This window comes from Falco biarmicus, chromosome 12, assembly GCF_023638135.1.
Source record: "Falco biarmicus isolate bFalBia1 chromosome 12, bFalBia1.pri, whole genome shotgun sequence".
NCBI classification, from domain to species: domain Eukaryota; kingdom Metazoa; phylum Chordata; class Aves; order Falconiformes; family Falconidae; genus Falco; species Falco biarmicus.
In genome coordinates, this window is record NC_079299.1 from 32,521,392 (window position 1) to 32,542,515 (window position 21,124).

The following is a 21,124-nucleotide window of genomic DNA, read 5'->3' on the forward strand; positions in this document are numbered from 1 at the left end:
AAGAGCGGTGAGGACCGGGGTGGTGGTGGTGGGAATGCAAGGAGGAGGGGAGGGGGGGGTCTCACTGAATTAGAAGTGCATTATTAGTAAGGTTTTATTTTTTGGAATGCATGCCTTTTACATCTTCATTTATTTATTCTGGCTGGGAAGGGGGACTGTTTTCCATTTCTTTCCATAAATTGCACTTTCCAGGGGGTGTCTGTTGAATGTCACCATTGTTCTTTTTCTCCCTTGCCCTGGCGCTGCTAGTCAGGTAGGAAAGGGTGCTTTGAGTTGGGGTGGTTTGGTGTGGGTTGGTTTTTTTGTTGTTTTTGTTTATACAATAATCTCTCACTAGATCCATATTTAACTTCATTTTCTTGCCAGATTACACCTTACACATTTAACTGGATCTTTTTTTATGCAGATTAAGGTCTGACTGACGTTATCTTTCCTACCTCTCAATCCCCATGCGCAGAAAACCAGAGTCCTGTTCCTGGTGAAAGGACCTCTGTTCCTCCCTCCCTTTCTCTCCTGCAGCTGCTGGAAATTCAGATCCTTTCTCCAGGCAGCCCTGGCCTTCCTGAACTAGTTCCAAAAATACTATGCCAGGATGACAGCTAGCAGTCCTTCAGTCTACATCTACTCAGAGCATTCATGACACAACCGCAGGAGTTAAAAATGCTGGTTTTTCAGCAGCTGGGCTTTAGTCTGTCCTCCCCACACAACTCCACAACCGTGCTTGGTACTTGCTTCAGAAGACTGAAAAACACTGGGGGGGGGGGGGGGGGGGGGGGAAGGGGGCTTGTGAGCGAGCATAACTGTCACCTCTCTGGAGAAAGAGCCGCTAATTCTGCATTACAAATTGGGAAGTGGAGGGCCGCACGAGCCGAATGACTGGTCCAAAAATTGTACTGCGATTTAGTGACAGGTTCAGGGCAGATCCCCGAGCTGCTGATTCTTGTTTTCACCTTCCTGCTTTTAATTGTGAAACAGTTTAAGTTGTGTCATACTGTATGTTCCAAAAAGAAAAGGAAGAAAAAAAAAAAAAAAAGTGTTGTGTAAAAAGCAAACTAGTAATCCACTGGGATTGCTGAAGATAGGGCATAACTATGTATTAAAACTGCGCAGCAGTAGCAGGCAAAGTGTTTTAGAGTTCTTGGAGTTAGTAAGTCTGTGACTTTTTACTGTTTCAGGGATTGAAAATACTTCATGTTTTAAAGTCCTCCTTGAGGACAAGCCCAAGTTACCCGCTGTTCTGCTGGAAGCGTAGTTTTTCTAACTTGGAGTTACTCATGTGATGTTGACAAGTAGAGTTCCTCTAACCAGCTGTTCTCACCAGTACGCCTGTTGTTACACTGGTAAATTATGAAATAGAATAAATAAGTACTACCTAATAGTCTAATGTCCTTTTAATACAGGTTAATTTATTAAAATGGCTTTATAATGTTTTAATCTTGGTAGAGCAGAAGACAATAAACACATCTACCTGTTAAATAATACTTTCTGTAAACAAGACTTCTATAAAACTTCTGCTCCCCTCTAATCCGAGATGAGCGTAGTAAAGTGTATTCTTAATACACCTAGACCATTGTTTAAAAAAGGCCCCAAATAGAAGTGTTTGTATGATATTAGGTGCGCAAACGTAATCCTGTCAAAATATTTTAACTTTCTGAAGTTGATAAAAGATTTCCCTACTTCCCTCTGTGAAGGCCTGAAGAGAAACAGGGTCTTTCCTGTCCACAGACAACATGGCTGACTCACTAAGGGGAGGGGCAGCACAGCTTTAACTATGAACACTTTTTTTTTTTTCTTTTTTTAGTGCTGTGTTGGTTTTGTCCAGTCTCTGTTGTCAGTTGAAAAACCAGTTGCAAGGTCTGCTGAAAGGATGCAAGTACCTGATAGCTCATATTCTTCTGAGTTACCTTGAACTGGGGTCTCAGTGTCATACTTGTTTGGTGTTTTGATATTAACATGTCTCGTTTCAATATGTTTTATCATGCAGTCATTTTTTTACTACGTTGGTAGCTCAGGTCTAGTGTACTGTAGGTACAGCCTATAAGAGGAAGCTGCTGAAATCATTTAACAGATCAATTTGTGCAGCCTAAATTAATAGCATTTCTGTTAACATTTAGTTAGCTTGATTTTGAACTGATCTGTAGAATTACAAAGTTGGTTAGTGTTTTTGAGCAGTAGAAAGCAGTAAAAAAACCTTGTCTGTCCACGCTTTGAATGTTCTGAGTTAAAGATTGTTTTAATCCAAAGTCTTTCTTTTCCTGGTTTATAGGTGGGGCACCTGATTAAGTGAGGAGGGTTTTTCATTCTCTGAATATTTTTAGTTAACTCATCATGGAGACGTTGTCTTTTGATGAAGTATTTGAGACTTTCTACACATAGATAATGGGTGTCCTTTAAAATTTTTTCCTGTAAGATTAGATTTTATTGAGGATTGCTTGTTACATAGGCAGGGTAAAAAAGTCTTGAGGCAGGGTGCAGGCATGCTCAGTTACAGTAAAGAAAAACACCAGTTTGTGTAAATGTGCGGGATTATTGCTCTCTTCTGGAGGTCAGCAAGGTCTGATTACTTGCACCAATTTGTGGTTGCTGTTGCCATCATCTGCGGGAGTGGCTGCTTCACGTTTCTCCTAAACTCTTGTTCTGTAGGCATTGTCCCACCTATATGTCATGTTGTTGGTGAGTGTACGTGCCTAAGCGAAGAACTAAATGCTCGTCACAAATATAAAAGCAATCAGTCCTTGTGCAGACTTCGGTGGACTTTGATTGTCTGACTAATAGTGAGCTATTACAGGCATGAGAAGGACTTGTTTGCTACAGTTGGTTCCACATTTGAAATCGGTGCCAGTTTTACAATTGCCAGGAACTTCAGAAAATAACTTGGAGCTCATTTATTTTTAAAATCTAAAATGTTAGCTTGGTAGTGATACTTTGTTGGCTATCTCTGCTTTACTGTCATTTAATCTCCAGACTTGGAGATTTCTTAAACCATTATCTGCTGTAAAAATAGCAGTGACCTAACGATAGGTCTGAACATTGAGATGCTAACTCACAGATCACAGAAGTGCAAGTAATGCTTCTGTAGCCAGCACGGTCTTATGAGCTGCACTGCGAGTGTAAGTATCAGGCCCCTTTTAACATGCTCCTGGTACAATAAAGGAAATTCGACATTGGAGACAGCTCTCTGACAGACACCTGAGTGGCTAGGGAACTTGCTTTAGAAAATTGTCCTGATTTTTGCGGAGGGCGTTTGGAAATGCCGCTTCAAAACTGGGCTTGTCTGTTGCATTTCAGGTTCCTTTTCCCGAGAGGCAGGCTAATCCTCATTGTACGCTTTCATTACGTATTTGATACCATTTTTACATTTTAAAATGAAGTTGGTACAGTCACTTTCTTACTCAAGATAAACTGATTGGAGTTTTATGAAGTGTAGCTGAAGTGTTTGGTTATGCGAGTCCACCTGCTGTGGTGCTGCTCTTCCAAAGCCTCTCCTTCACCAGCTGCCTGTGCATGGTGTACATCCAGATGAGCTAGGTGAATAGAGGCTCTACCCAGCCACCCCTTTGTTTTTATTTTCCCAGTTTCCTCTTGCAGCTGTCTTAGGAATTGCCTGCTCCCTTCCCCTGTACCAGTTTTGCACTCCTGTCCTCATCAAGCATGATTTACACTGCTGCTCTAACAGGTCTGTCTGGTTCACTGTAATGGAGACCTGTTCAGCTAAATTACAGCCAGTGGCAAGTAAAGGGAAAAATGCAAGTGGTGGTTTGTAACCAAGATGGGTAACAGCAAACTGAAATTTGTGTTACGTACCTGAGTTGTAGGTTTTCTCCGTTACTGCTTAGCCAATATTGTATTGCAAGCGGCTTTGCCTGTGTCTTGTTGTGATCCGCGTGGCTCCTCAGCTCTGTGAAGCACCACAGCATTACAGATCAGGGAAGTGTTTGTGGAGCAGAAGGGCTAAAGATCTCAAATCCTAGTTGCTATTGTCCAGCCTGACTGCTCTGCCGGTTTCCTTTGCCACGAGGCTTCCAACCATCTTCATTTAAACTTGACTACTTAAATGTATCTCTTTTATTCAGCCTGGTGCTTTAATGCCCTCTGTCCACGTGTGCATATTTGGTTTGAAAATGTTTACTTACAGCTGTTCTTAGAGATATTTTTTGTTTCACTGATAGTTAATCACTGGGGAATGTGTCTGTGTTAAGTTGAAGTTGGCTGTGATCACTGAATGCAGCCTTGTAGCGATTTATTGGTTTTGAGCATGATTTCAAACCTTGCTTTGACATTAGGAAACTAGGAAGCGAAGAGATAATCGCTCCCAAATACGCCCTGTGGGCAAACAAGGCTTGGTCGCCATCCATAGCAAACATTGCAGGAGTGACAGAAACGTAGCTGGCTTATGTAGCTGTTACTCCTCATCCTCCTGGGGAGGAGAAGGTGGTGGCCTGTGTGACTTCCAGTAATTTCTTCTATGGTATTCAACCCTGGAGATGGTTAGGCAGCAGGGTGAGAATGTGGGCTTGCCAGAAGTTGCTCGTTGGCCTCCAGTACCACCACAGGAAGCTATATTTTGGCACGCCTCACTGCTGTCTTTCTCGCTTCCTTCCTCCATTTTATGGGAACACCGTATCTGTTACGGCCTCCTCTGGGGATGAAAACAAAACAGAGGTTAAAAAACCCAAGCAATCTAGCCTATAACTTTTTGTGATGCATTTTCACCGCCTGGCTGTGGATTAAAATAACTTCATATTTACAGAGTGGTCAAAACTAATGGGTGGCTGAAAAGTGCCATGAGTGAGCTGCGTAACATTGTCAAAGAAGCCAGTGCTGATTATCAGTGGATGCTGGCTTGTTGTGTTAACTGCAAAAACACCTTCTAGTTTTGTAGTTATTTTCCCTATTTTGTAAATTCTTTAGTAGCATGCTTGGACAAATTTATTTAATGAATGTTAGCCCTCATTTTGGACGAGTAATTTCATGTCATCAAAATGCATCTGAGTTATCGTGCTCTTCCTAATTTTATAAAACCAAAATCTTACCTGTTGAGAGTATTGCACATTTGTCTTGTGATCACAAACAGGACAGAGAGAAAGCATGTAATGATGAGAAGGGATAGCCGTGTGTGTCTGTGTGGTCACGAGTGTGGCATAGCACCATGTTATTCTAGATGCATTTGGTTTGGAAAATATGTGCAGGAGGGTTACATGAAGCAGCAGGAGTGTGTGAGGGCCTAGAATAGAGGGGTTAAGGGAGAAAACTAGTTTGGGGTACTAAGAAGACCGTGCCCAAAGGAAACTAAGGAGGAAAAATGTCCAGGAGGGGTGTAAGGCTTTTTCACTAAATAAGTCTTGACCATTATCAAAAACACTCGAGTACCTTACCATCAGGTTAAACTCTCTCCTGCATTGTATGTCCTTATCACAGATCCTCAGAGGTCAGCAGAGCAGGTGTATGATGCTGTTACCAGCCCCTGTGAATTAAAGGGCTGTTAACCGTACTGTTTCTGTATGAGAAGATGAGTTTTTGGACATCCTCGATGTTTTCTGATAACCCATCTCTTCTAGAACTAATCACAGAAAAAAGAGGTTAAGATTTAACAATGTACTCACTCTAGGAAGAAATCAATTTTGTTTTCATTTTGGACAGTAATACTCAGTCATCACCAGAAATGGGTAGCTAAAAAAATAATTTATTAATTAATGTGTTAGAGATCTTCTCATGTGTAAAGTTTCCATTCCTGCTGCTGTGTTCTTTCTCTGTGTGTACAAGAAGTAAATGGGAGATGTTTGCAGCCTTTAATTATTTTCTACTATGTACTTTTTCTGGTCTTGGTAATACTTTCGGAAAGTCTTGGCCGTTAATATTATTTTTAAGGCTTATTCTAATAAATAAAGGCAAAAGCATCGTATTGTAAACCAAAATGTAATTATTTTTAAATGAGACCTTACCTCAGCTGTGAATCAAGCCTACCAAAACCAGACTGAACAGAAAATAACGTTTGATGATGGAGAGTCACATTTTGGTTGCACAATTTTGTTCATGTAACGTCTTAAAACATACAGAGCTATGGTTCTCATGTAGCATCTGCTCTACCTGCAAGTATGTGAAGTAATTCTGTTAGGAAGATTGGAAAAACAGTCCCACAGGGAAAACTCTTTTTAGTTTTCTTAAAATATTTCAGAGCTACAATTGTCAGTGTACTGAGAAAATGTGTCTTGTTTTTGTATCTTGGACTTAAGGAGCTTGAGTTGTAAATCTTCTTTGAACATAAAGAATGCTATTTTTAAAAATGCCTCAGACTAAGGACAGGAAAGGTTAAGTTAAAGCTGAGTTTGAATGTTAGAAATAAATAGTAAACACTAGAGTAATGGTGAGTTACTTTATGCGTGGATTTCTGTTTTCCCTAACCGAATATTTGCATAACTGCTCTTTCGGTGATTTCACCAGGCTGATTCTCCCTGAAAGACAATTTGGCTTCTGTGCCTTTCTAATCCATTTTGGAGATGCTCTAGAAATACACTTGTGACAGTGGAAGCGCTTTCAGGTTTTCTTTTCACATATCCATCAATCTCTGAGTTATCTGGAGATTGTGGAAGAGGGAGTGATCCATCAGGGATTTTAGTGCTTTCTGTTGCATTTGGAGATGAACCAAATATTTTTTGTGCCTTTCTAGTCCTTGGTCAGGGGCTGATAAGAAAGATCACGGCCAGTATGCTGTGTTTTGTTTAGTTAGGATTTATTTAGCTTGTGGCGTCCAGGTGATGTTACTTAATTTTGCATCTCCTGTGTTCTGGACTGCAAGATTGCATTTGCTGGCCCATGGGTTATGAGTAGTACTGTATGGCAGCTTGTTTTAATCATTCAAATCGTTCAGGGCTCTTTATGAAGGAATTCCAGTAGGTCAGACAGCATTAGCCAAACGCCTCTGAGCAATTTAAACTGGGTATTTAATAAAGATGCTTTTATTTCTCTTCCAAAATATGGGTGTTTGGAAGGGGCTTGGGATGGGACAGGCTTGGTAATGCTGGCTGAGATCTCTGGTTAGAGATGTGTTAACCTCTTCTGCTGTTTTCAGTGCCAGAATTTTATACCACAGGTCTGCTCTGTAATAGGCCAGGGATTAATTTCTGTTAATCTGAAGACATGTATCAGATCTAGTTCAGCCTTTGCATATACTAGTACAGAATACAAGAAAATAAGACAGGGCAGAAGTTAAAAATTGCAAGTGTTGTTCCTTCAGCGCAGAGGCTTTTAGACTCCAGAGGTATGCGTTGTGTAGGCATCGTAAACTGTTCCGCCCACAGCTTGTTGGCATTATTGCAGTGAAGTTTGGTTTTGTGGGGTATTCTTTTGTGGGGCAGGGTAGTTGAAAGAGAAGTGAATCTTGGAAAAGACAACAAAGTTATACTAGATCAAGACAATTTTTATTTTTGTGTATCAGGCGTTTCCAGCAATAATAAAGCATACTAAGGTACTGTGTAAACCCAGATTATTCTGTAAGCAAGAACCTCTACTTTGCAAAACCTAAGTTCATATAGTCTCTTGTTAGATGAACGTTGCCATTTGTTTGCTGTAGATATCTGCCAGAGGGAAAGCAACCTAACATTCAGACCCATTTCCTAGAAAATCATCTGCTAGCTGTGTTTTTTCTGGATCACATGGGTTTGTTGACTTCTGTTACTCATAGTGGAAAAGGAGGTAGTCTTGGGTTACATCACTGAAAGCCCTTCCCAAAGCCTGTGGGATATATTTAGGAAGTGAACTTCTAAAGGGGGTGGTTTCTGCACTCACTTTCTAGTGTACAGCTCCAGTCTGTATTTTAAACAGGAAAAAAAAAAGCCTATAAAATGGAAGGTAGTTTCTGTCCTATCACTTCCTTTAAACTTTCTTTGAAGAATAAGTATTTTCAAGAAGGTGATACATTTTTGACCATTATCTTTTCAAATCATATTTACGTAGGGTTTTTTTGTGTATGTCTGGGTTGGTGGTGGGGTTTTTTGCATTTTTTTTTTGTTTGGTTTTGGGTTTTGGGGTGGGTTGTTTTTTTTTTTTTTGCATTCTTGAGGTTTGATGCTTGGAAAACTCTAGGATGTTGTGGAAAGAATTCAGGCATTTGGGGATTAGAGGACTTTCGTAATCTTACCCTTGAAATGCAATCTAAAGGATAGTATTACTGAGATTCTGCACAATTGTTTTACCTAGAAAGTTACTTGTGTCCTGTGCGCATCCCAGAAGTGTAAACATATGGGGGCAGTTCTCAAAGGAACTGGTAACTGCTAAATACCTTATTTCCCAAAGAGTGTTTTCAGTAGGCATTTTACATGAGAGGATATTTTAATTGAGTGGATGTCCTTGAGAGAGTAAGTTTAGCTGACGTTGTCAAAATACAAAAGATTTTTTTTCTAATAACGGCAGGCGTTTCATAAATATTTGTGTTCCAGTTTCATTAGGCATACTTTATTAATCAAGTGTCTCCTGGAAAGATGTGACAAATGCTTTCTTGGGATATTGTCTGCTATACTTCAGAATTTGTCAAGGAATGTTGGAGATAATGGACACTGTGGTGTTGGAAGACAGGATTTGTTTTATGCTTGTGTTACATACTCTGAAGATCTTTTATCTCAAGTCTGGGAGTGTCTTGGTGTTACATTGTCCTTTGTGAGGCAGCGTAAGGATTGTGTATGAGCAGATCTCCGTGAGCACTTGTAAAAATCATAAAAATGGGTTCTGAAACTACCTCTCCACATTCGGAGCCCGCTTGGTAGTAGGCATACCTTTATTATCATTGTAATTATTAATATCCATTCTGTGTTCAAAAGCTCACCTTGGCTTCAGAGCTTCCTACTGGTTTATATTTGCACTGAAATATACTGTCCTTTTCAAAGTGTTTCCAAGTAAATGTTTAAGGCCATACACAAAGCTGGTGACAATTGCATTTGCAGTGTAGCTAAACTTAATAAATAGCAGTTGAGCAGTTTTCCTTACCTTGTTTCCGAGTTCCCTTTTCCCTTCCTAGCGCCCCGTTGTGTTCGGTGCGCTGGCAGGAAGAGCCATGCCTTGTTGTCTGTGAAACTGCCCAGTCCCTTTCTACTTCAGCAACTGCCTGTGGCAGTCAGTGCTGAAAGTTCCCTCGCTACAGCCGTGAGCTTTTACTGCCCATCAGCATGAATGATGGTCTTTAAACCTTCTGTAGCAGCATCTTGTTCAGATTAAATTTCTTTTTATGCCACTTTTTAATATTTTGACATTTGAAGGCTCCTTACAAACTTTCCTTCTTTCCAGTCCTGTTACTTCATGGTACTTAGCAAAACAAAACTATCTTCAGTATTTGTCCAGAAGATTATTTTCTCCCATATTCCAGTGTGCTTTTTTCAATTGCTAGGTAGGCAAGCTGCCCTTGTGCATTGCTTAGAAGTGTTCTTAGAGCCCCCTTCTTGATTATGTACTACAGCAAAACATCCTCATGAGCCTTGGATGTATATAATGTGCCTTTATGTGGTTGCAGTGGGCTGCCGTGAGGTGATGGGGAAGTGTCACAGTTGCTGTAGGATCCCACTAGTAGTTGAGAATGAAAGGTGAAGAGGTGCTGCCTTGGAATTGATGGATTTCCTTAGTTTTTCTCCAGAGCCTTTATGTGAGTTGATAATCTGGATGTGAGGATTTTTTTCCTCCTTCATTTGTTGGCTGCTTAGTGCTCTAGAATTATATATTTATTTTTGTTTGGTTTTTTTGGGTTGTTTTCCTTCCTTTTTGCGCTGCAATTGTTAAGAGTAGTTCTAAGAAGTTCCAGGCTGTATGAGGTGACAATACAGCAGTCATGTCTTCTCCCCTTTTCTTCTCTCTGGCATATCCATTACTGCTCTCACAAAAAGTCACAACTTTGGGTTGCTTCTAACTTCTTAATCACTGGGGTTTTTTTTTCCTGTGGAGACTCAGGTCCTTGGCTTCCTTTTGAGTTCTTCCCCCTTCCTACTGTTCGCAGTCCCACCTTGAACTAGACAGAGTTGATTGTCAGGTTAGCTAATATGCTGCGAATACAAGACTGTGATGGACAAATTGTAAGGCAATTTAATATAGCCTAATTACTGCCTCTGTCCTAATACCTTCTACTGCCCTCAGCACTAGTTTGATCTTGTTTTGGGGTTTGAGTGTTTGTTCTTTTTTAAATATATCGTTTTCTAATATCTACAAGCTTCTCCCCTTGCTGCCCTCGCCATCTGCTGAACCTGATACTGATGGCATTTTCAAGCAATCTCCATGTAAAAATTCAGGACTGAGTTTCTGCAGGGTTCCACAGTACCTGCAAAGGCTGAATTCCAGAAGCAGTGGTAATGTAGAAATAATTATATAGTGCCAATTATTAATGTTCAAAAGCAGTAAATTCTTCCACAACCAAAACCCAGCAAGTACCAAATAGAAGGGGAGTTGAGATCGCTTTGGCGGTATGTTCGAAATAGGGATAAGAAATAGGTTAACTCGTGTTTTGTTGAAGTGTTTCTTTCCTGGCAAAAGATTTTTAGGGTTGTTACTGTTCCAGTCAGTAGACAAAACTTTATTAAATAAAGTCTGACCCAGTTGTAGCAACTTTTTTTCCCTACTGATGGCGATAAGCACAAACTGTTCTGTTACTTGGTCTACAAGCACTTAGTGTTAACGTTATGTGTTTGTTTTTTTTTTTTTTAATCATCTTTCGGTATTACTTCATTTTGAAGACTTTTGAGACAGTCACATTCATATGCAGAAGTTACGTTCACATGCATATTGTTCCATTTATATTATTTATTGATGTATGAAATGACCCCCTACAAATGTCAGTTGCACATTTTAAAAAGACAAACCCCACCCTGGGTAGCGTAGAAAAATAGCATTGTCAGATGCCTGGTGTCTGTTTTTAGATTCTAGCAAATGAAATTCAAGTGTTAACTACTCCTTTCTTGTCAACTACTAATTTCTTTTGAAGAATTCACCTAAGCGCTAAATTAATCCTCCTTTTTAAAATTGCTTATAACATTGGCCATTGCACCCTAGATAACTGCTGTCCTGTCTTTAGTTCCAGGAGTTGGTGTGTTGACGGAAACATGTTTGTATTACTATGCGTTGTTTTTCCTGCAGTACCCAACCATTTCTCGTTATTGCTACTCTTTCACTGTGTGGCTTTCATAGAGTTTTAATTGCCTTTAATTTTGATCATATCTGTTCTGCAAATACAGCACTGTAAAGGCATGTAGTAGCATTGTAATAGAAGTATTTCTAGAAAAAGTTAAATGACCTCTTCAGTTCGAAATGTGTTTAAGGGCAACAGAATCCTGTGTGTCGAAGCAGGTTGTTTTTTTTTAATCTAGGTTGGAGAAAACTGTAAGAAGAGAAGACCTTTGTTCTGAGAAGGAAAATAAAAATGCATTGGTTTAAAACTTTTTGGTTTTTTGGTACAATTCAAGACCATTTAATGGTTTGCATTACATTTTTCTTGAACTGTAAAAGAAAATTCTAAAATCCTACATAGTTCTTGGGGTATTACATGTTTTAAAAGGATATGCACATGCATAAAAATGTAGCTGGTGGAAAGAAATACTGGGTGTGTTTCTTTTTACTGTGCTATTGGACAGATGAGGTGGAACATAACATGTAATTGTATTGTATTGCTATTTCTCCTCCTACAGAGAAGATGGAGAGCTAGAAGATGGTGAAATAGATGATGCAGCATATGAAGATGTGAAAGAACATGGTACAAAAGGTGATGATAAACAGAAAAATGAAAAAGGACATAGAAAATCACGGAAGAAACGCAAAAAAGAAAAAGAAAAGAAAAAATCAAAAAGGAGAAGACGGGATAAGCATAAGGTTAGGAAATGCAAACCAGAATATTGGAGGTGCTTATTTTAATTCCAGATTTAGACAAGAATCCAGGCAATTAGTGAAGAAAACTAAAATGGTTTTATTACAATTTTGGCAATCTTTGGTCTCCAAGGGCAAGTTTTGGGAATTCCTGTCTTACCAATACACTTCAATATTAAACAATTTGTTTAAATAGACGTTTGACACATGAAAGTGCATATTCACACATTTCAGTGACAGTTTATGTGGTGTAAAGAGACAATAAATCATTAAATAATCCAGCCATGGCACATTGCAAATGGTAGTTTGGAAAGTTGTCTGTTAGCTTCGCCTAAATGCGTTTTCATAAACTTGGTTTTCATCTGTTTACAAAATCAGATTGTGGGCATAACTGTGTTATTTGTGATACACATCTTCATTGGATGCTTATTTATTTCAGTATTTCTTTTAATAGCAGTTTACAAAATACCGACATTTGTGAGCGTTTTACTCCCTGCCCTTGTCAGTGGTTGTGCTAGTTCTGACGTGAAAGGCTCAAGTGCTGAACCTCTCCTTAAATTGTTTAAATCTTAAGCAGCAGTGTAAATTAAGCACTGGCTACTGTCCACAGCAATGGTAACCAAACCATAAAGATTTGAGAGTTTTTTAGGATAAGAGGCAAAATGTAAATTCAGGAAGTTCAATCTTCATGCTAATTATCATATCTGTGGGAAGAAAACATTTCAGGCTAAGCAAATTCTTTAGTAAAGTTCACTATGATAATGTGTCTAATATATATTTTAATCAACTTAAATGCAAGAGATTGACAAAATTTTGTCCTAGAAAAGGAACATCAGGTTTCATTTTCTAAAGGTCACAAAAATGCAATGTTCTTATATGGTTCCCCTCTAAATTTTCTGCAAAACAATATGTCTTAATAAAACATTGGTAATGCAGTAACACTGAGTTTTCTCCCCACAGCAAATGACAGGCTGCTAATCATTTCTATGGTCATGTGCAAGTTTCTAGCCAGCTCCCAGGTTTGTTAGCCTTCCAGCAGCATCCCTGCTGTCGCAGAGGCAGGGCTCAGACACCCATAGGAAGCTGCCTGAACCCAGAGAAACCACATAGCCCTCAATGACTACATTTGGAAGACTCATCAGATCAGATCTCTGATAAAAAAAGTGGGTCCTCAAAGATTGTGCTTTCTTTAGCTTACTCCAGAAGCAGAGATTTGTGAGACTTAAGAAAATATTTTCAGTTATTAGACTAATGCTTCCTTTTAAGTTCACATGCAGCAGCCGAGTTACTCAGGGAATTATATAATAATGTTTGAGAGCACTGTTTTCTTCTTTTTTTCAGCATAATTCCCCTTCCAGTGATGACAGTTCTGACTACAGCCATGACTCTGATATTGAACGGACAGAAAGACCACATAAAAAGAGTAGCAGCTCTTCATATAGAGATTATGATTCTTCGTTCAGTCAGGTAGTATGGTTTTAAACCAATTTCTCATGTTTTTATTTAGGTGCAGTTTAAAAAATGCAGATGTAAATGATGCGGTTTTCGAAGGCTGACTTGATCACAGTGCCCATTCTCACAGATTTCAGGAAGCACATCTAGTTTTCATCTGCTTGGGTAGATTTCCAAATGTAAAGCTTCTTCTGTGGCGTGAATCTTAAGTGGTGTAATCGAGCCTGATACTGTTTTTTTCCCCCCATCAGGCAAAAATTAAGATTCCTTTATTATTTCCTGCATTGGATTTAGACTGTAGTAAGGAAACAGCCCCTGAAAAGCCACCTTTAAAGATCTAGAGTTGATTCTGCTTTCTGATAGCTCAATTTGTCCTGGCTTTTCTCAGCCTGTGCAGCTTGATAACCCTTCTGAGACCGTGGGGTGAAATAGACTGGCATTCTCTAAAGCTGCATTAGAGTGGCTAGAGGCTTTTGATGAAACTCTGGTACTTCAGAGGAGAGGAGATTTTCTGTTTAGCCTGAAACTGTTCCAGAAACCTCTAAGCCAGCTGAATTTATTAACAAACTGAAGATCCTGTCTGCAGAAACAGGAGAAGGGACAGTGCTGGTTTAGGAGTGGCCATAAGCAGTATTTCATCCTGACTGACAGAAACAGGACAGATTGCATCATCTGTGTCCGAGAGCATCTGGATTGGAGATCATGAAGGGAAAAGAACTTACTTTAATCATAATTCATCTAAGTAGCACTTAAAACACTTAGAACTGTGCATGTTAAAATGCTTTGTCAACCTCACTGAAAAACGTTCTGGAGTATAGATGCTGATGCTGTTCTTGTTTATCTTTTTTTTCCAATTTCAATGCGTTCAGAATCAAAAGTAGTAATCTTCACTGAATAACTGGTTTTCACTGTGCATTATTGATGCTTGTTTGTGCAAGGTAGACAGCGTGACAATAAAACAGCTTAAAAGCAACTGGTTTTGTAGAGCAGATTGGAGGGGTGTTTTTTGAAATATTGAGTTGCTTCTGAACAATGCAATCCCTTTCATGCAGCATGGACACGTATCAGGAAATTACATGAGTTCACAGAAAATGCAACATAAAAAAAATGTTAAAAGCAAGGAGTATGATGACTATAGTCATTACAGTGATGAAAACTTTGGTAATTATAATGAAGAAGAAAAGGATGAAGATTTTGCTGATCAGCTTAAACAATACAGGCAAGCTAAAGAGACCTCCAGTACTGATTTGGGACCTCCATTCCCAAAAGAACCAGTGAAAAAACAGGGGATGAAAGGGATCCAGAAAGGTAAGATAATTTGAATCATTAACTGTAGTAGTGGATGGTGGCAGCAGTTGTATCATGCATCATTTTGGGATGTTTGTCTTGAAGAAAACTGCCAGTGGTGCCTTTCCTGGGAGCTTGCGGTTGGTCTCCCATCAGTAGGTGATAATGCTGTTCATCGTAAGGGAGTAATATCATATGGTTGCACTGATGCATATAGTGAAGAAAAAAATCAAATGTTGGGCAAAGTGTACATAGGAAATAAAGAAATAAAACCCTATTAAAAAGCCAAGATCTTTGTTGGATAACAGTTTGAGTAAGAAATCATAGGGCTGTAAAATGACTTTCTGGTAGTAGTTTCTGAAAGTCTGAAATGGGACTTGATTGGGGGAAAGAATGTAAATATATAGATTTCAAAATCTAATTTAGGGCCCCCTCCCCAAAAAAGTAAGTAACTAGAAATTTTGATAGTTGCCTGAATGCTTTTATTACTATATCCCACACAAGTATGCTAGCATCTTTTACTTTTCTTTTCACAATTTTACTTGCAATCAAAGCTGGGCCGGTACAAATGCTGGTGAAAAAGCATTCCTCTTAAGCAACATACTCCTGAAAGAGTCCTGCTGTCCTTATTTCATGCCTTACTTACATAAGCAAAGTTATGCAAGCATTCTGGTTTGCACCTTTCATTTGGTGTCTGATCGTTTCCTTACCATTGCAGTGCAGTTCATGGAGCCAGCTTACATCTCTGGCCTCCGTAGAAGTGCTGAACTTGTTCTCATGCCTTATTAAATGAGATCCAAGTTGTCATTTCAGCAACTATTGACTGGGTTTGCAGAAATTACACCCGTTAATCATGGTTAAAACTTTGTCTCCCAGGCAGCATTTGAGCATGGTTTTGTATGATGACGGTATGAATACCTTAATAGTTTTCAGGAAGATACTGTGTGTTACACAAAGGTAGTAAGCTGTCTTTCATTTACCACAGTGAATATTTATTGTATTCTGTTTTGGTTCACAATAAAATCAATAGGCAAAAGATGGGCAGAATCTTTTTCGCTGAGACAAAAATGGCTTTTCGTGTGCTGCTTGGCAATACTGCTTCAGTATCTCTCTCTGCAAGTCATCTGAGATGAAGTCAAGGCATTTTCACTGGAATCAGCTTTGCTGTGGCGGAGTGGCTGCCACCTGAAGCGGGTGTAATGTCCACAGGACTTTCTAACTGGTTTTCTTTGATTTTAAATTGATGAGAAAGCAGATACTCTTGTCTCGGTGGTTTTAGTTGAGACTGTGACTCCTGGCATGCTGCTGGCTGGATTATTACTGTCTTAAGGCTTCCAAACAGTTACCATTAACCATTTTTATATTCAAAGCTGTTCTGTCGTATTTCTTAGGTTATGCTCTCAGGTTTCTTGCATGTTGTGGCAGTGAAACGTGCATGCACACCTGGGTGCCAGTTGTACTGGTTAGTTCTGTGTTCAAAAAATGACCAAATGGCACAAAATATTTCGAGTATTTGGACTGGTTAGAAAGAACATGACTGCACTTCTAATTGTGAGGCGTTTCTTTGAACAAGATTAATTTTATATTCAGTTTGTCAGTCTGCTATTGATTTGAATAGCTTTTCAAAGAGCAGGCAGTTGTACAGAATTACAATTGGCTGGTGTAGTTGAGCTTGCCAGCTGTGACTCAAGATAGTATTTAGCAATGCAGACTGCAAAAAGGTGTTAGATTTGTCTGTATTTGATGTTACTAGATAGCCGTTTTTCTTCACTTTGAAGTCATTTAAAGAGGTCGTTGCTATTTTGCAGGCATTTCTCAAAGAGGTAATAATTACAATGTTGGTCGAGGGCGTGGCATGCAAAAGAAATTGAAGCGTAAAGATCGTGGAAGGGGAAGAGGGGGCAATAAAGGATCTGATGGCTTTCATGAGGTACGTGGGATTGAAGCTGAATTCCTGATGTAGTTATGTATTTGTTTCAAATTATTGGATGCTTTGCTTTAACAGAAGAGTATTTTAAAGTATGTATCTTTAAACTTTTTCCTCTTATCCAGAAAATTGCGAGAATTTTTGAACACTTGATGTACAACATATGGTTGATAAGCTAATTCATATTTCCAGGAAAACCAAAAGCATTACATAAAACTGGCAGGAAGTTGTTCATGAGCTTTGGTTTTGAATGGTGCATGAACATCAATGTTAACTGTATCTGAAATAAGATGTTTTGCCGCTATTGGTTTACCTTAAGACATTTTAGCAAAGAAAATAGCTTTTTCCAGTTTCCATCTGAATCGTGAAGGATTCTCCTTCTCTTGCCATAGCTGTGACTGTGAAAATGGAAATATATGTGACCTTGGTTTTCATTTATTAATTCTTTGTTCTTTGAACAGGAATTAGAGAAAACATCGCAGTTCAGCGTTCATATTTGTAAACTTCTCACTCCAGTCTTCATTTAAATGAAACCTACACAAAATTGATGATTAATTCATCAAATCCATCCACAGCTGAAAAACATTATTTATATATAAAATATATATAAAAACATACAAGCCAAATCATATTTAAGTCTTTATGCCACAACTAAAATGTCTGTGGTTCTCCTCGTGCACTCAAGAACTCGCACGGCTGGCTTTTCACACTCAAGAACTCTCACGGCTGGCTTTTCACTGATGCATTGATGTATAATTGAGCCACGTTAATTTTCCCCTGTGTTCTCCAGCTGGCCTATGAAGACCTCCAGCCCTGGTCTCTGGGGCTCCTGGGTGGTCCTGGTCAGATTTTCCTGTCCCTGCCCTGCGTGTGGTAGGGAAAAGGGCAGCTGTTTGATCTGTTAGGACGATGATGCCTCATTTATAGGACTCCTCCTTCCTGTTGCTGTGGAGCATGCCCTGTTCTCCAGTGCCATCTCCCAAGCTGTGGGGAAGGGTGGAGGCGAGGAGGCAGCTGCAGGCAGGTCCCAGCAGGCAGAAAACAAAAAGCTGAGCCAGCTACAGCAAAATAATGAATTCTGAAACACAGATGCAGAGCTGTGTGGTGTGGAGGGGTAACTGCGAGACTCCCAAGCCACACAGGGACATCCCTGGTATTCTTGGGGACATGGTTTGGAGCATTTCAACCTTCCTTGGGTGGTTGTTTCAAGTGCTTTGTGGTGTGGGACATTCCCAGAGAGACCTTAGAGCATTGTGTTTGTGATATTTGTGTTAACCGTGAAGAGGATCAGTTATTAGATTTGAAGCTGCCTTGTCTAAAGCAACTGAGATTTCTCTGGTTTTAATGTGTTCGGAGTAGAACATGGATCTTGGCTGATCCAGGAGTAGCATTTCAAGCTCAAAGATTTCTGCTTCTCAATATCAGCAAAAATCCGCAGATCATTCTTAGTGTTAATGTTTTGTGACATTGCTTAATCTGCCAGCAAAATGAGATCAGACACGTGGTGTACTGATGCCCGTGTGTGCTCATGATGCAGTGTGGTGATTGTGGAGAACCACATCCATTCCGTTTCAGAAGTTCTTACTCAGCAGTCAGATCCCTACTCATTTTTGAGAATGTTGGAAATTGGAAAAGCCTGTTTCATCCAGTAGGCAACCACCTTGCACTGCAAAGACTACATTTGTTCTAGCCTCTGTCGCAGTGTCGTAGACAGCAGTTCATTAAAGGCCATCTGCTTCCATGACTTTGTTAGCTCTGCCAGACCCCCTCAGCACCTGCCCTGGACTCCATGGTTAGATGGGTTTACTGCAGTTTCTTTAGTTTATCTCAAGTGCATATGCCACGTGGGAATCAAACCATAAGAACAGTTAGTTGCCTCACCAAGTACGTAATAATTCTTAGGTGTTAGGTTACAACTGAGCTGTGCTTCCTTTCTTTTTGCCTTAAGGTATAAGCAAACAGGTTGTTTTTCTTCTAACAGGAGAAAAAAAGAAAGTGGATAATCTGGAGATCACAGCAGTGTGAGAAGCACGTAGAGGGGAACAATTGGCAAAGCATAGGGTTGTGACTAAGATGGTGCAGCCTGGATGATTACTCAACTCCTGGCTGTCTGCAGAGGTGCCCTTAATCAGGGGCAGTTGGTGCTGACTTAGCTGGGTGCCAGGTGACAGCCTTGCTTTCCAGCATTGGCAAATGAAGCACAAGATACTCTGTCTATTCAGTGAAGTTATTTGTGTCTGTTGTGTTGTAAGTTTCTAATTTGGTTGCATTTATAAAAAAGACTCTGCATTAAAGTAGCTAAGGAAAAGTATGTATATTTACCTTTAGTTTGAGCTGTGGTTATAATAATTTTGAGAACTTAAATCATGGTATAGTTAATCACATTTTGGGGTAACTGGTGCACCAAGTATGCTCTAATATTTTTGCAACTGCACTTAATAAGTAAGCGTCAGTAGGATGTTCATTTTTCTTACAGGATGGCAAACCAGTGAAGAAATGGGTTAATATGAGTCAGGAGTTCATAAATCAGCATACAGTGGAACACAAAGGCAAACAAATTTGTAAATATTTCCTTGAAGGGAGGTGTATTAAGGTAATTATACGCTGTGTCTGTCAGTCTGCTTCTTCGGTGTGAGGAAGGGGAGAAGATGCTTAGTTCTTTGTTACTTCAGCTGACACAAAGAAAACCTGCATGTTGAAACTCAGTGTTTTGATTTCTAATGTTTTGAGTATTTATAGATAAATGTCAACAGAAGTACTTGTGGAAGAATAAGCACCTCTGTTGCATGTTCTGAATTGTAACAAATTCTATTTAAAATAATTGTTTGCTTATTAGTATGTACAGTAAAAACATCTGTGATAGTATCATAAAATTCCACTGACAATGTATCATATGTAAATATACATCAAATCTTATAAATATGGAATCTGTAAATAGGCAATGATCTCCAAATGTATTAGATTATTTCTCTGTTATGTGATACTGCTAATTTTGAAACATTGAAGGAATTGCTTAATTACACTAAATTATTTCTCTCTCTAAAGTAAAAAGTGGGGTTGTAGTAATAGTTTCCCTACCAAAGAATCATCTTCCTTCAGGCAGCAAGTGGAAAGCAGCAGAAAGAAGAGAGTGCTATTCAGAGCAGTCAGCTGTCAAGGAAAAGCCCTAGCAAGACAGTCTCTTATTACATAGAAAAAATTGCTTTTGCTTCATTTTGAAGCCTGTGCTGCTGTGGAGTTGAATCCTGTGATGTCAGACTAGTTCAGTCAGTTATAAAACACACTTAGGAAAAACTGCATGCTTCTCGAATCAGTGAGTGCGTAATTTATGTTTGGTTCTTCTGTGTATTTAGAGATAAAACATGTTCTTTTTCTTATTCAAATGGTCAAAGTAAAGGTGAAAATCAGTGTGCTTTTTTCCCAAACCAGTGGGGAATTGAAAACAATGCTGCTGCCTTTATATATTTCAGAATGCCGTGCCTCAGCAAGATGAGTGTTTGCTGCCACCTTCAGTTTTAAAACAAGTGGCTGAAAGAGCAATTAGTGTGTTTTTCATGAAAACAAATACAAAAATACGCAAAAATCCTCTCCAGCAAAGTTATCCTAATGTATAACATGATATGGTTGATATAAACTTGATATTATTTGGACTCTGTTTTTCCTACATGAAGAGTCTTAATACTTTGCTTGTTGGACTTTTTAAAGTTCTCTTGCATGCCCTTAAAACAATCGGGGGTTTTCAGAACAAGATAATTGTTTAGATAGAAAATATTTTCGGTAAAGTATTTGTTCAAATGCCTTTTTTTAGTGCAGATTGCTAGGTGGAGAGAGGAGAACTGGGACTAGTAAGAGCAGCTTGTTTTCTGTGACCGCTGTGTATATTCTTCTGAATCCCAATGCAGGAAGTGTTTCTCTCTGTCCAGGCTGCCCTATTCACAGTTTTTAGGGACATGCTAATAATGCAGTTCTGTGTTAGTAAAGAGAAAAAGTTTAAATTCAGCTGAGGAGGATGCTTGTTTTTAAATATGCAATGGAATTACTCAGTGTTTCAGATTTATAATGTTTTTTCTTGTTTGTTTATTTATAGGGAGAGCAGTGTAAATTTGATCATGATGCGGAGATTGAAAAGAAAAAGGAGATCTGCAAGTTTTATATACAGGGTTACTGCACCAAAGGAGAGAACTGCATTTATTTGCACAATATCCTTAAAAATATATACACTTGAATTAAACTGAAAGTTATATTTACTCTTAATTGATTTCTAAGTATTTAAGTGATAAATCACTGATTTTTAAGGGTAGCTATTTCTTTTCGTAAGAGACTATACCAAAGACTATGTAGATTAACTACAAAAAGATTATTTTTCTGCTCATATACTTAGGAGGAGAAGATATGTATAAAATTACTGGCTTGTTTTATGTTTTAAGGATTTGTAATGTTTTAAAAGATAAACCCCCTTGAAGTTAGATGCATTTGTTCACATAGTTCTAAAACCCTGATCTGTTTTGTTCTAAAGGACTTGTGTTATACTCTGGAATTGACACCTTCATCTTTTAATAGTAATTTTAGAATCAAGTCAAAAATAATGTTAAGGACATTAGTAGAGTGTTAAATGGAACTAGGAGTAAG

At 38.9% G+C, this 21,124-nt stretch overlaps 1 protein-coding gene across 2 annotated transcripts in view; it reads left to right on the forward strand.

The window, feature by feature from the left end:
• The window catches only part of ZC3H6 (zinc finger CCCH-type containing 6), a 28,971-nt gene that overhangs the window by 889 nt on the left and 6,958 nt on the right, over nucleotides 1-21,124 (forward strand). Inside the window, exons 1-7 of one of the 2 annotated variants that reach the window (XM_056357107.1) lie at nucleotides 53-253; nucleotides 11,655-11,835; nucleotides 13,171-13,296; nucleotides 14,334-14,589; nucleotides 16,377-16,498; nucleotides 18,972-19,088; nucleotides 20,583-20,694. In XM_056357107.1, coding sequence (XP_056213082.1) covers nucleotides 207-253; nucleotides 11,655-11,835; nucleotides 13,171-13,296; nucleotides 14,334-14,589; nucleotides 16,377-16,498; nucleotides 18,972-19,088; nucleotides 20,583-20,694 — 961 coding nt within the window. In that variant the 5' untranslated portion in view covers nucleotides 53-206. Of the gene's footprint in view, nucleotides 1-52; nucleotides 254-11,654; nucleotides 11,836-13,170; nucleotides 13,297-14,333; nucleotides 14,590-16,376; nucleotides 16,499-18,971; nucleotides 19,089-20,582; nucleotides 20,695-21,124 lie in introns of those variants that run through there. The other variant, XM_056357106.1, reaches the window with a different exon arrangement.